Source organism: Micropterus dolomieu, linkage group LG02 (assembly GCF_021292245.1).
Source record: "Micropterus dolomieu isolate WLL.071019.BEF.003 ecotype Adirondacks linkage group LG02, ASM2129224v1, whole genome shotgun sequence".
In the NCBI taxonomy this organism is placed as follows: domain Eukaryota; kingdom Metazoa; phylum Chordata; class Actinopteri; order Centrarchiformes; family Centrarchidae; genus Micropterus; species Micropterus dolomieu.
Genome location: NC_060151.1, coordinates 5,157,399 through 5,170,070, shown reverse-complemented (window position 1 = coordinate 5,170,070; position 12,672 = coordinate 5,157,399). Strand labels below are relative to the sequence as shown.

Below are 12,672 nucleotides of genomic sequence, written 5' to 3'. Positions count from 1 at the left end.
AAAAAAAGAAATGGAAGTGTTTTTTTTTTGGTCCAGTTTTTCATCTGACTTAACCTTAAAGTTAAAGCTGAAGCAATTATAACACAGTAAATCGCTACATCTGATTATCCCACCGGTGCCTTCAGAAACGGGATGCAATTGCTGACATCCAGAGCATCTAGCAGCTTAAGAGGGACACAGCACTACTCAAGTGATGTAGTAAACCACAGTTTAGATTTGTTTTATTTTTAGTATTTCCATTTATTCCAATATAGTCGAAATAATAATTACTGGTTATTTTTTTTATATTAAACTGCCCAACAGAGTATATTGTAGTTCAAATGAGTTCCACCTCAAGCAGCTGTAACATTAAAGGAATAGTTTGACATCTTGCTCAGGGTGATACGAGAAGATCAATACCACTCAAAGAGCTGTCGCTGGAAAGAGGGGGGGGGTGAAGCTCACTCATTTACAGATAGGGTACTTTGGTCCACCTGTCCTAAAGGGCAGTGCAGTTGTCACATATATTGTTTAAAATAGGGCCTTAATCTTGTTACACAAAGTCACACAAAGAGTAAAAAGTTTTAGAGGAAGTTATGTCAAGATGGTGCAGTGGATAAGATGCATGTCTTTGGTGTGAGAGACCCGGGTTCAATCCCCCACTGTGACTCTTCCACTCTTCTGTGTCCCTGAGCAAGACACTTAACCCCTAGTTGCTCCAGAGATATGTATGTATAATATAGCAATTGTTGCGCTGTCTCCCGGGGTCAAACGGACCCTCCTGTTCCCTTGGAACAACTCGTGGGATATTCAGTCCCTGTGTGCTGTTCAGATGATTGTGTGAAAGAAGATCCATGCCGACAGCTCCAAGGGTCAGTCCCCATGCTGTATAGGGACTGTATACACCCAGAAAGAGAGAGATAGACTTAATGCATCTGTCTTTCATTCAGCTTTATTCCTCTCTGTAATGTTAATTCAGCAGTCAGTAATTTCAAGAGCTGATAAAAAAAAAACACATTCATGTTGTTTTAAATGCTCAATTAATGTTCTTATGGTAACCATCCTGGGTTTTAAATTCACTTATCTTACACAGTCAAAAAGCCCACAGTAAACCCACTAACAGATTTCACACCAAGTGGGAATAGGCAGGGATTAAGCTTGATTACCTGTGGTGTTTCAAACTCGGGGTCGAGACCCCTATGCAGGTTGGAGGCTACATTATACATGTACAGCACAGCATATTATTTTATTGACGGACAATTTTGTCATCTGGCTACGCCTTTTCTCTTTAAACTAGTCTTGAACATCCAATCAACTTGCTAATAATGTAGTTCATCATTCTAACTGGCCAGAATTACATACCATGACCGGCAGTGACAGGTGAAAACGGCTTGTGAACCAGAGTGATTTAAGTTACCGCATCTTCTCACGGCTGGAGACTCCTGAGCAGTAAGAAATAAGGGCAGTGGTCACAGAGACTGTACCGCGCCAGAGAGGTCAGAGGTTCAATCAGCGTCAGCAACTCTGAAACCAAGCTGCTGATTCAATAGAAACATATAAAGAAATTTACAAAAGAACAGGCATTCGTGTGAATAAAACCCATTTTTAAAAATTAACGCTTAGTCCAACTTATTGAATATTGTCTGTTAGACACACCCTCTCTGGACAACTAGCCCCCTCCCCTTGTTACTGTCGCTACGCCTGTCAAGCTTTCCATTCTCAGACAGCAAATATTCTGTTTACAATCATGAGGATCAGATTTACCACAAGCTTTTTAGTCCTTTTTGGAACAATCATTCATTTTAGACCGAGGTAAGCCAAAGCAGTTTTCTTATTTCTATATGTCAACCGTTGCTTTTGCCATCTGAAATGAGAACTTTCTCTGTCACACTTTATCAGCTGTAGCTAGCTAGCTAAACAAGAGTAATCAGCTGATTTATATTGGTTATTTGTAAATTTTCTTAGCTCATTTATTGTTAAGATGCATAACTTCTATTCAGTCGGTGTTAATGTACCTTAGAAGTGTTTTGTGCATCTATAATAAGATTTGCCACTTCATTATTTATTTGTTGCTCTGTTTAATGTTTTTGCGATTAATAGATGTACTCTCAAGTTGTTCACGGCAGCTGGCGGTCAAAGTACTGGAACATTATCATTTTCTGGTTCTCTCCGACACTGAAGTTCAGTTAGTGTCTTTGTGTCTCCAGATGACGGAGAGTCCGGACAGCGAACACACAGCAGTGGCAGCGGGTGGAGTCAGGTGTGTCGGTCCTGACCCCGTCACTGACCACTGAGCTTCACTTCCTGCATTCACGGGTTCAAGAGCTGGAGAGGGAGAACGTGGAGATGTCAGAGGAGAACCAGAGACTGAAGAACGTGCTTGTCCCTGGGCTCCTGTACCTCTAGACGGCCCCTGCTACCTTACAGAATAAACCCCCAGTCGTCTAATGTGAACACAGCAGTCTGGAGCTGCTGGGCCGATGAGCAACTGCCGGACATCAGACAGCATGTCCTTGCGCCTATCGTGGTGACAAACGACAAGAGAAGCACGTGTGACTTCAGGACACTAAACAGACGCATTGTTCCTGACCAAAACACAGTGCCAAGAATTGAAGATGCATTGGTCTCTCTCAACAGTGGCAATTGGTTTAGTGTGGTAGACCTCCGAAGTGGATATTATCAAGTACCTCTGAATAATGTCCGTCAGAACGACATTACCCTGCCCATAAATTAGAACTCTTGGCTTTGAAGTGGGTGGTAGTGGATATACTGCATGATGTCGCCCACACACCCTACACTGACTCAAGAACAGGAATGGAAAGATATATTATCCGCAGCAGGCGATCCTAGCATTGCCGAGGTATGGTCAGCTCTCAACCGGGGATTTAACACAAGCTGACAAGACAGAGCATCGAACCTGCCCTCTGTTGCTGAGAGAGTGGGGTCGGTTAATGATACAACAAGGAGTCATGTGTCGCTTCACAAGTCCGCATGGCAAACCCCACTGCTCTCAGCGGGTCTTGCCAGAAAAGTACTGGAAGATAATAATGGAAACACTGCGTGATGACTCGGGTCATTTAGGCCTTGACAAAACATAGGGCCTAATTAAAAGATCGATTCTACTGGTCATGGATGAAGTCAGATGTCGAGCAGTCCAGCAAGTCCTGTGTTCGATGCATAGACCAGAAGAACTAAAGAGTCAGAAGAGCTCAATTCAAATAATTATTACATTATTTTGTTTTTGTGTTGAACACTGAATGTAGAGCTTTGGGACGGTCGACTGATAAAGTGTTTTTGGACTGTGAAGCGAGCCAGCAAGGGTAGCTCCACTGCTGCCGTCGTTGAAGAAAAGTGGGCTGTTTCGTCGCCTGCGGTCCAGAGGAGTTTCAGCGCTCGTCTCAAGTCTTTTGCCTGGCGCTGTGTCTGCTATCGCTGAGGGTTTGCTTTCGTCTGCTTATGAGTCCTGTGCTGCTGCAGACTGAGACAGGTCTGGCAAAAGTGATTTCTACATATGTTGTAGCAGCTGTTTTTACTCTAAACATGGCGTTACTGCTGTTCTGTTCTTAATGAGTTACAACATTGAGTGCGCCGACAAACAAAAGCGCACTCAGGTTAACACAGACTAAAGACTAAATTAATTGTTTTGTTTGTCACCTTTATTTTATTTCCATTTCCACACTTGTGTGTGTTAATTCACACAGTACTGTATCTATTGTGTTACTGAAACCAAGATTATTTATTTAGCCTCTCATTGGTCATTGGAGAGAGTCAGAATCATTGCGTCTCTAGACAGGTTTATTGTACAATGAGATGTCTCTTTCACAATTTTACAGCGTTTAAAGTATAAAGAGTTTAAAGGGGTTTGATTCTTTATGGAGTTCATTTCAGGAGCCGATGGTGGAAGGGTTACACAAGCTAACGTTAGCTCCGTGAGTTGGTTGAAAAGCAGCAAATTAATTAATTTGGCTGGGGTTGCTGGAGCATAAACTGCATGAAATACAGGAGCAGAGCAGAACTACATATATACATACTACATAGATATGCTATGCTATTAATTGTGATGCGTAACCTGCAACCAAAGTAATTTAGTATTGGCATAGGCAGTAACGCTCAATTAATACTATAATACTATGGCTAGTTAGCCAGGCACGCTAATGATCGCAGCTGAAATGCATTCCTTACACTTGCTCTTGTGTTTTTGGTTTTGGAAAAGCTAGGGGGAAAAAGATATGCCACCCTCTTTATGTCACGTATAGGTGCACACCGCTTCAATGTGACAGAGAAATACAGAGCTTGACAGGCCATGCCTAGTTACCGTTGCTAAGCTATGATTGAACAGTCACAGTGTTAGGGGGAGGGTTCAGCGAACGCATAGTTGGCTTTTCTTGAATTATAATGTAAGCACTATGTTTCCATGGCAACAGGTGTAAAGGGCCCTAGCGTATCAGTTGGGATTCTTGTGGTTTACATGAATCAGGGCCTTTAGGACTACAGAATACAAAAGACCTTCAACAAAAACAGCTCTACCTGAAGCAAAAAAAATAAAAAATCAAAAACCTTAAAAAGGCATTTTTACAGGATGATCATTGCAGATCAGGAAGGGATGTTGTGGACCCATAACTGAGCGAAGCAGGACTTCAACTTTACTTAGTCTCTTTGAAAAGGTTTACATTTCAGTCAAAACAAACATATAAAGGCAAATCCAAATAAAAAGCAATATACATTTTTAAGACAGACAATATTTGTCCAGTTTAATACGGATATAACTTAAAAAAGATAAATATCACTCATTTGTTTTATATACAGCAAGTCAGTGCTCATTCAGTGACAGCGTCGTCCTAGTTTCTCAAACTATGGCTTGGGGCTGGTTCACTGACCGGCATCTGACTGGCACTCGTTTAAGAGCCTGGGTCCTGCAGAGACTGTATCCAGGTTTCCAGTCGTTCACATAATTTCATTTAAGCGCTTGAAAATCTTTTTTAAAGGCGTCGGCAGCAGACAAAGGTGATAGTGGTGCTTCTGTGTCTTTTTTTGTCTGACTGAATGTCACTGTCTAGAGTTGTGGATGTGAACTTGGTAACTCTAGAGCAATGCATTATGGGCATTCAGAGACCTGTTTTAAATGTACTGTAAGCCAGGGATGAACAAGAGGCAAAAGCAGGATTTTTATGAGTGTTTGCTTCTGAAATCATCCACATCTTCCTCTTCCTCATTGTGCTTTTTAATGGCAGGAGCTGTCGCATGTTTCAGCACTCTCATCCTTGCCCCTTCCCCTTTGTCCTGGCTTCTTTTCTTTGTCTCTGGCTGGTTAATTGACAGACCTGACCTGAAACAGCCAATTTGTTCCATACTGAACTTATATGTTTAACTGCTGCTTTTCCCTCTCTCTCTTCTGAACAATAAAGGAGTTGGTATACTTCAAACGAAGTACTTATTTTTCACAAACCAACAACTCAGCAAGCCTGTCCACGTCACGCCACGATTTGAACAGTTATTGCGGAAACTAGTTTGTTTCAAGCATAGCCCGGCCTTAATAATTCCATAGTCCCAGTGAATCTTGGAATATATGAGTGCACTCTGAGTGCTTCTTTTGAACCATTCTTCACTAACCCTCCTCCCTTGTCTCTTGACTTAAGATTTAATTGTTTCTCTATACATTGGACTCTACAAAGGGTCTTTTTGGTTTGACAGGAGAGGTAGGGCCTGTCTTTCTGTCACTTGGTCTGTCTGAGTAGCTGTGGATCACTGGCAGTGTTCGAGCTAGCTTCACATCCAGGTAGGAGGGATTCTGACTGGCGACCCGCACCGAGCCTTCACCCTGAGGACCGCTGCCCGGCTGCACCTCGTAGTAGTCGAGCTGGTTGTCATGGAGGAGGTGACCGTTGTGGGCATTGTTGTTGCTGCGGTTGTGGTAGGCGATGGAGGATGGTTGGGCTTGACTGAAGCCTCCTTGATTGACAGGGGTTTTGCTAGGTGAGGTGACGACCGTGTCCACTGAAGACACGGCCCAGGAGCGACTGGGGCTGAGACAGGATGCTGAACTGGATGGAGCTTGTTGATACTGCTGGTGCACTCTCGCGGTCCGGTCACTAACGCCCATAAAAGGAGTGTTCCTTGATGATCGGCCCGCCTCTCCAGGATAAGTACCGCCTCCTTCCATGCATATTTCTGACTGGGGAGAGGAGATCAGAAAGAGGTCATCATGGTAACCAGTAACCCCTCCCACATCTGAAGGTAAATCCATGTGCTGGGCGGAGGCTGAAGACCTGAAGCCTGGGCCATGGTTAGCAGGCTGCCCACCAGCGAGGCTGCAGCTGCTGGCGGAGAAACGGACACTGATACCCTGGGAGTGGACAAGAGGCCTGGGAGGATTAGTGGGGGAAGAGGTTGGGTGGGCACTGAGCGGCCGTCGTAGCCCCCCCTGGTGATGGTATTGATAATCGTGTGATGATGGAAGGTTATCAGGAGGCACCATTGTTGCCTCAGTAACTTCCATGGGGTAGTGGGCTGCTTTGGATTGGTTGCGGCTGAACTGACGGGCCTGCCCAAACCGATTTAGCCCCGCCCTATCCCCTCCTCCTTCTCTCCCATAGGCAGATGCAGATCTTGCCTGGCAAGCAAAGTCGACATCCACATCATCTAGTGGATATGAAACTGGCAGGTTAGGTCTGATTTCTAGGGGGCCTGGGCAAATGCCTTCCCCCAGTTCGGCCAGTTCTTGTGGCAGTTGGCCAAACTGGGAGTAGGCAGAAACCATGCTGGTGTGAGCCAAGGAACTAGGCTGACTGGATCTCACAACCTGGACTTTGGCTGGTTGGAGCCACTGGGCTTGAACAGGGTTCTGCTTAGGAAAGGATCTCTGATTGGACAGGTGGTGTTGCTGCTGCACTCCCTGGTTCTGGTCTGAGTAGTGGAGGGCTGAGATGGACTGCGGATGGTGGTGCAGACCTCCATTTCCTGACAATGCCGGCATACTTTCAGACATTGGGCTGGCACGCTGCTGATGCTGCATTGGGGAGAGAGGAGGGCTGAAGTGGTGATAGGAGGAGGACGGGGGGGGAAGCGCAGGGTGACAGGAAGAAGAAGAAGAGGGGGCGTGAGTGGGGCTGGGGAGGTGATGATACAGGTGAGTGGGGGAGAGGGAGGAGGGTGATGGCACTCCAGGGCGGCAGTGGGTGTCAAGACTTTGGCCTACAGGTGGGTGGTGAGAGGAGTGAGGAGGAGCATCTCCTTCCCTCTGGCTTCCCTCTTGTTCTTCCTCCTCCTCTTCCTCCTCTTCCTCCTCTTCCTCGGTAAGCCGCTCCCTGTCCTGCACCTGCAAACAACCTGAATCTCTGCACCTGGCCTCGTTGATGGACATGGGCATATTCGGTTGATAAACATGATGTGCTGAAGGAGGGGGAGAGTCTTGTTGTTGCGCAGCCTGCCGGCACTCTTCCTTGACCCGGGACAGCAGGCGCTGGATCTCCCGGTTGGATGGGCACAGGCGGCTGGCCTCAATCAGGTCCTCCAGGGCTGCACGGAACTGTCTGAATGGTAAGAGAGGGAAAGCAAAAACAGAAATACGATGTCTGAAGATGACATAAAAAGAGAGAGTTCCTATAATAGATGTAGAGAAGTCCAGAGGTCCAAACTCTTACAAAAAGTAATACATTAATTTCTCATGTTTCTAATATATTCCTCATTGAGTCAGTGTTCCATACTCAGTCTTTAGTCCCAGAGAGGTCAGTGATTCAATGTTTTTCCTCCGTGCAAGACTTGGTGTGGAGTTTCTCTTTAGAAGTATGAGATGCACAAAAGTTACACATGCATCCGCGGTGAGTTGTTGACCCAGTGTTTTATGCTAACACTTTCACATACAATGTTGCGAGATGGCATTACGCTAGAATTATCTCAGAGGCAACATTTCCAATACAATGAGTAATAGAAAATGGAATGAGCTGGACGTTGTGAAAGACTTAAAATGAAGTTTTAATTACAGGAACCTGTGCTGATTTGGCTTGTGTAAAGCGTCTAGCATGACTGCTTATCGTGATCTGCTTGTTATGTCTTGCCTCTGTATTTACTGCTGGCGACAAGCAAAGCGAAAAGGAAACGCCTCCCAACGGCAACACCCGGAAACTGACAACCCCTAGTCATACTAAACTACAGGGGACTTGATTTGGAAGTTTGTAGACACGCCCTAGCGCCATTAGCTCAAGAGAACAGCATGCAAAGGGAGTAAACCCACTAAAGTAAATCTGGATTTGGGACCCCACAAGCACACATTCTTCTTCTGGCAATCCAAGCCTCCTGGCTCATTTCCAGTGTCCTTGGCTTGTGGCACAAGATGGATTAGGACAGGGGAGTGAGGCTGAATCTGCACTCATCCTCGCTTTAATAAAAACATTTCTCACTTCAGTACACAATGGACAAACTACAATGGCATTAGAACACTATTATGAACAGACGTAAGGGTGGGGTGTGAAACTGTGGAGGCTACAAAGCTCCCAAACAATGACAAAAGCCCTGTACTTGTGTGGCCCACGCCTTTGACACTTCCACTAATCTTCCAGTTAACTTGTAAAAACTCTGCAGCTAAACTGGCAGACAGGACAACCATCAAAGAATGACTCTCAGCAGGACATTGATAAAAAAGACATGGCTATTAGATTAATGCATTGTACTTTTAAAGTGATTTGGTTAGGGTTAGTTTGTTCCATTCAACTTGTCCTTATGTCGCTATGGTTACCTGCGGCTGCGCTTGGCACGGGCTCGAGCATAAAAGGCTTCGTAGGATTTAGCTTTGAGCTCTAGCGCCTTGGTGGCAAACTCCTCAGCGAGGCTGAAATCCTGCAAGCAAATAAAAAGAATTCATGATGGTGCATCAAGATGGAGGACAGGAGATTGTGACAGATGAGATTAATTTCAAAATAAAGTGAAGAGCATTCTTTCTTGGCATTAAACTAAAGCACGTCATGGGTTACAATTAAATTAGGAGTGATTTCAAGTCCATGGATTCTAAATTTGTCTCCAACGTGTACGTTTGTGTGTGTAGGGGGGGAGAGAGAAAGAGAGAGAGAGAGAGAGAGAGAGAGACTCACGTTCATCTTGCGGCGGCAGCGTGACAGGTTGAGCAGCACACACACTCTCAGCTGTCTGAACGTCTTCAGCTCATCCCCTGGAAACTTCTGGAGAGCTGACTGATAGGAGTGAGCAGCTTCCCTCACTTTACCTTGCTACACACACACACACACACACACACACACACAATACTTACAATCTCAAAACAATGTGCATGTGTCTGGTTAAATATGGGTGTGATTAAGTTTGTCTGTGCTTGCGGGTGTTACCTTGTACAATCTGTCTCCCTCTTGGATCAATTTACTAAGCAGGACCATTAAGATGTCTGGTTTAGAGGTCGCCATGGCCCAGGTCGCTGGTCCTACACACACACACACACACACACACACACACACATATACACACAGAGGTTTAGGCGTGGCCATTTATGAAACACCTTAAAACAAAAGAAAAAAGTGGATTCCTTGGTTCCATACAAATCAACATGAGCCATGCTCTCATATTTTTAAGCATCTTCTACACTCACTTTCATCCAATCTTTAAAGGAATAGTTTGACATTTTGGGAAATGTGCTTATTTTCTTTCTCTCTGAGGGTTATAATAGCTGAGAAGATTGATATCGCTCATGTCTGTATGGTAAAAATGAAGCAACCACCAGCAGCCGGTTAGCTTAGCTTAGCATAAAGCATCCTTGGAAAACAATAATTGTCATAATGTAGACGTGCTAATATGGTAACTATATGAATCATATGGCCCTCCGGTGGCCTAGTCACTATGTTACCTTGGTTTGAATCTGTCCGGGGACCCTTCTTGCATGTCATACCCCTCTCTCACTCTCATTTCCTGTCTGTATCTCTCAGTAGGAATCATAGGAATAGCATTACTCCGTCATGTTTCTACCTATTTTGGCTCCCTTTCTGAGCAGAGCGATGACAGCTGAGGTGTTTCTGCAGCCGACCGCTCGGTCCAGAGGACGCATCCCGCTGCAATCCACATGCTCCACCGACGCACCGTGATCCACGAGGTGCTGCACCTAAGAAATGGACACAAAACAAGGGTCGAGGTTTAACATCTTTCGTGGATATAAAAAGGCTTAAAGGAGACGGAGTCTTGTCACCAGCTTTCTTCACTATTTCTATCAAGAAATACTAAGAACAGTTTGTAAAGACCCATTTAGCTTAGAGTATGGACATGAGCGTATTACGTTGTCTTCCGCAGACTCAGGACAGGTAAGGCAGCGACAGACGCACCATTTCAAAAATACAGAAAATACAACAGCGACTGCATGTGTTTTACACACCACTTCTGGGTCACCGCAAAAGGCAGCCAGATCCAAAGGTGTCCGTCCACTGCGGTCAGCATGAGATGTGGCTGCGCCTCTCTCCACCAGCTCCCTGACCAATGGGAGCTTGCCTTTCAGACACGCCCAGCTCAGCGCCGTTAACCCTTCCTTGTCGGTCTGGTCGAGAGAGGCTCCTGAAAACAGGGAGAGAGGGTCAGAGATAATGCCAGGGTCAGATGTCTGAGTTAGGATTAGGTGATTACACTGTGTGAAAGAATCCATTACACAGAACTGTGTAAGCTTTAGTGCAGATTCATTCAAATGAAAACAAGTTGCACAACTTATCTCCAGAACACGATGCTTTGTTCACTGGCTAACCTGCCTTCATCAGGGTCATTTCTTATCACCAAGTCTACAAAACAACATTATCAGCATCCTTTAAAAAAAAATAAAGTTACTCTAAATGGATACAAAAACTGTAAGAGAATTTGCAATAAATAACATAAATAAAAACAAACATTTACACATTATATGTAGAACTCTATTTCTTTTAATGACAGTATACCATATATCACACTTTCCTACAGCAAATCAAAACAGGGATGCTTATGACAAAAACTGTATATTTTGTTTTGTCATCAAGCTATTGTTGCTGTGGTTGTTAATACAGTTAATACACATGTGGTTACCATGATCCAGTAGCAGCTGGGCGGTGGTCATATGTCCCTCTGAGGCTGCCGTCATCAGAGCTGTTCGACCCTGGTGGTCGACCATGTTCACCTCCACCCCGTGATTCAATAACAACTCCACCACCTGACCGAGAGACACGGACACATCATCAGCATCTCTGGAGCAGGAATCAAAACTAAAACGTTGTCTGTGTGTGTGTTTGTGTGTTCCACCACACCTGGCAGTGGCCACGTCTCACAGCACTGAAGAGCGGAGCCACGCCCCGTCTGTTGCCTTGCTCAACAGCCGCACCCTGATCCAACAACAGCCTGCAAACAGACAGCCGGCCACTTCCTGCTGCTGCGGTCAGAGCTGACAGACAGAGAGAGTGAGACAGCTGGAAACTGGTTCTCTCAATGTGAACATGCACATTTCTAACAAAAACATCTGTTACAATTCACGCTGGTAAAATATTTGTTGTGGCATGAAACAACACTGCACGTAAGGGATGGTGGGATTTTAACCAAACAAGAAGAAGAGTTCAATTCCCTTTCTGATTGAAAATTGACCTCTGCTCGTAAGATGTTTGGCAAGATGAAGAGTAAACGAATGTCTGGTTGAACAGGAGTGAATCTGGGATTTAGACCTGAAATGATCTGGCAGACTTTACTCTATGAACTGTTTAGAAAAGAACACATTTCGAACACATTAGAGTTTCCAGAAATAACGGCGCACATGTGGTGCATTTTATTTGAGTTGGTTACAGTTCAAAAAAAAACAAAGAGAACAACAATATTATGAAGAGTCGTGGAAGATGCATCTGTAATATGTTGCAGTATGAAAAGTAAAAATAGATTAAAGAATAATAAAAGGCTTCGACATATAAAGCATATAAAACAGAGTTAGCTTCTTTCATCAATTGCAATAGTACGGTATTGTTATTATCTTGAGCTGTATCTTAATCAGGATGCATCTGAAAGTAACGTATAATCAAATTCTGTAGTCATTCTATTTTGTGATAAAGGTCAAAGTGCCCTGCTGCTTTAAAGGAACATTACTGTGTCACATGTCTGAAGTGTTGATCCCGGGCCCCGCTGGGATGAAAGACGTCTCCGCCAGTCGTTCCAGCTGACAGGCAGAAGTTCCACTGCTACTCTAAGGGGGGGGCAATCTTTATGGCTGACAGGATTTGTTGTTTCATGTGCGTTATTTAAGGAAGCTTTGCAATAAATTCCTCAGGCACTGTGGCACACTCTGGCATTTCCTTCATCTCATGTGTCCTGTGTTCATCTCATCAAAGACTGTGTGTCTGTCGCTGATTTGAATTTGTGTCCAATTGGAGTTGGGAGACACTGATACCTTTTTTTATATATATATATATATATACACATACAGTATGTATTACAACAAAGGAAAGAAACGCACACAAAAGTACTGAAACTGTACTTTTTTAAACATAAATATTGCTCGCTGAAACTGTGTACTTAGTTTGAATATGAATCTTGGGTCTGAGCCTGCACATTAAAAGGCACAGCTGTGTTTACAGGATATTACCGGCTGTGCTTGTGTGTGTGTTTATGTATCTGTCGTCTGTCCTGCTCACATGCATGTGCTGTAACATATTTCCAGCAGGTTATTGCCTGAAAGGTAGGGGTGGGGTGGGGGTGGGGATCCATTCG

The 12,672-nt window shown here is 44.5% G+C and overlaps 1 protein-coding gene across 4 annotated transcripts in view; it reads right to left on the bottom strand.

Moving 5' to 3' along the window:
- Positions 1 to 915: 915 nt before the first annotated feature.
- The window catches only part of LOC123983876 (protein TANC2-like), a 66,689-nt gene continuing 54,932 nt past the window's right edge, over positions 916 to 12,672 (bottom strand). For all 4 annotated transcript variants that reach the window (XM_046070316.1, XM_046070324.1, XM_046070307.1 and 1 more), the window contains 8 exons: positions 11,232 to 11,365; positions 11,014 to 11,137; positions 10,343 to 10,518; positions 9,943 to 10,075; positions 9,312 to 9,403; positions 9,063 to 9,197; positions 8,711 to 8,811; positions 916 to 7,508 (listed from right to left, as the gene is read on the bottom strand). In XM_046070316.1, coding sequence (XP_045926272.1) covers positions 5,630 to 7,508; positions 8,711 to 8,811; positions 9,063 to 9,197; positions 9,312 to 9,403; positions 9,943 to 10,075; positions 10,343 to 10,518; positions 11,014 to 11,137; positions 11,232 to 11,365 — 2,774 coding nt within the window. In that variant the 3' untranslated portion in view covers positions 916 to 5,629. The remainder of the gene's footprint in view (positions 7,509 to 8,710; positions 8,812 to 9,062; positions 9,198 to 9,311; positions 9,404 to 9,942; positions 10,076 to 10,342; positions 10,519 to 11,013; positions 11,138 to 11,231; positions 11,366 to 12,672) is intronic.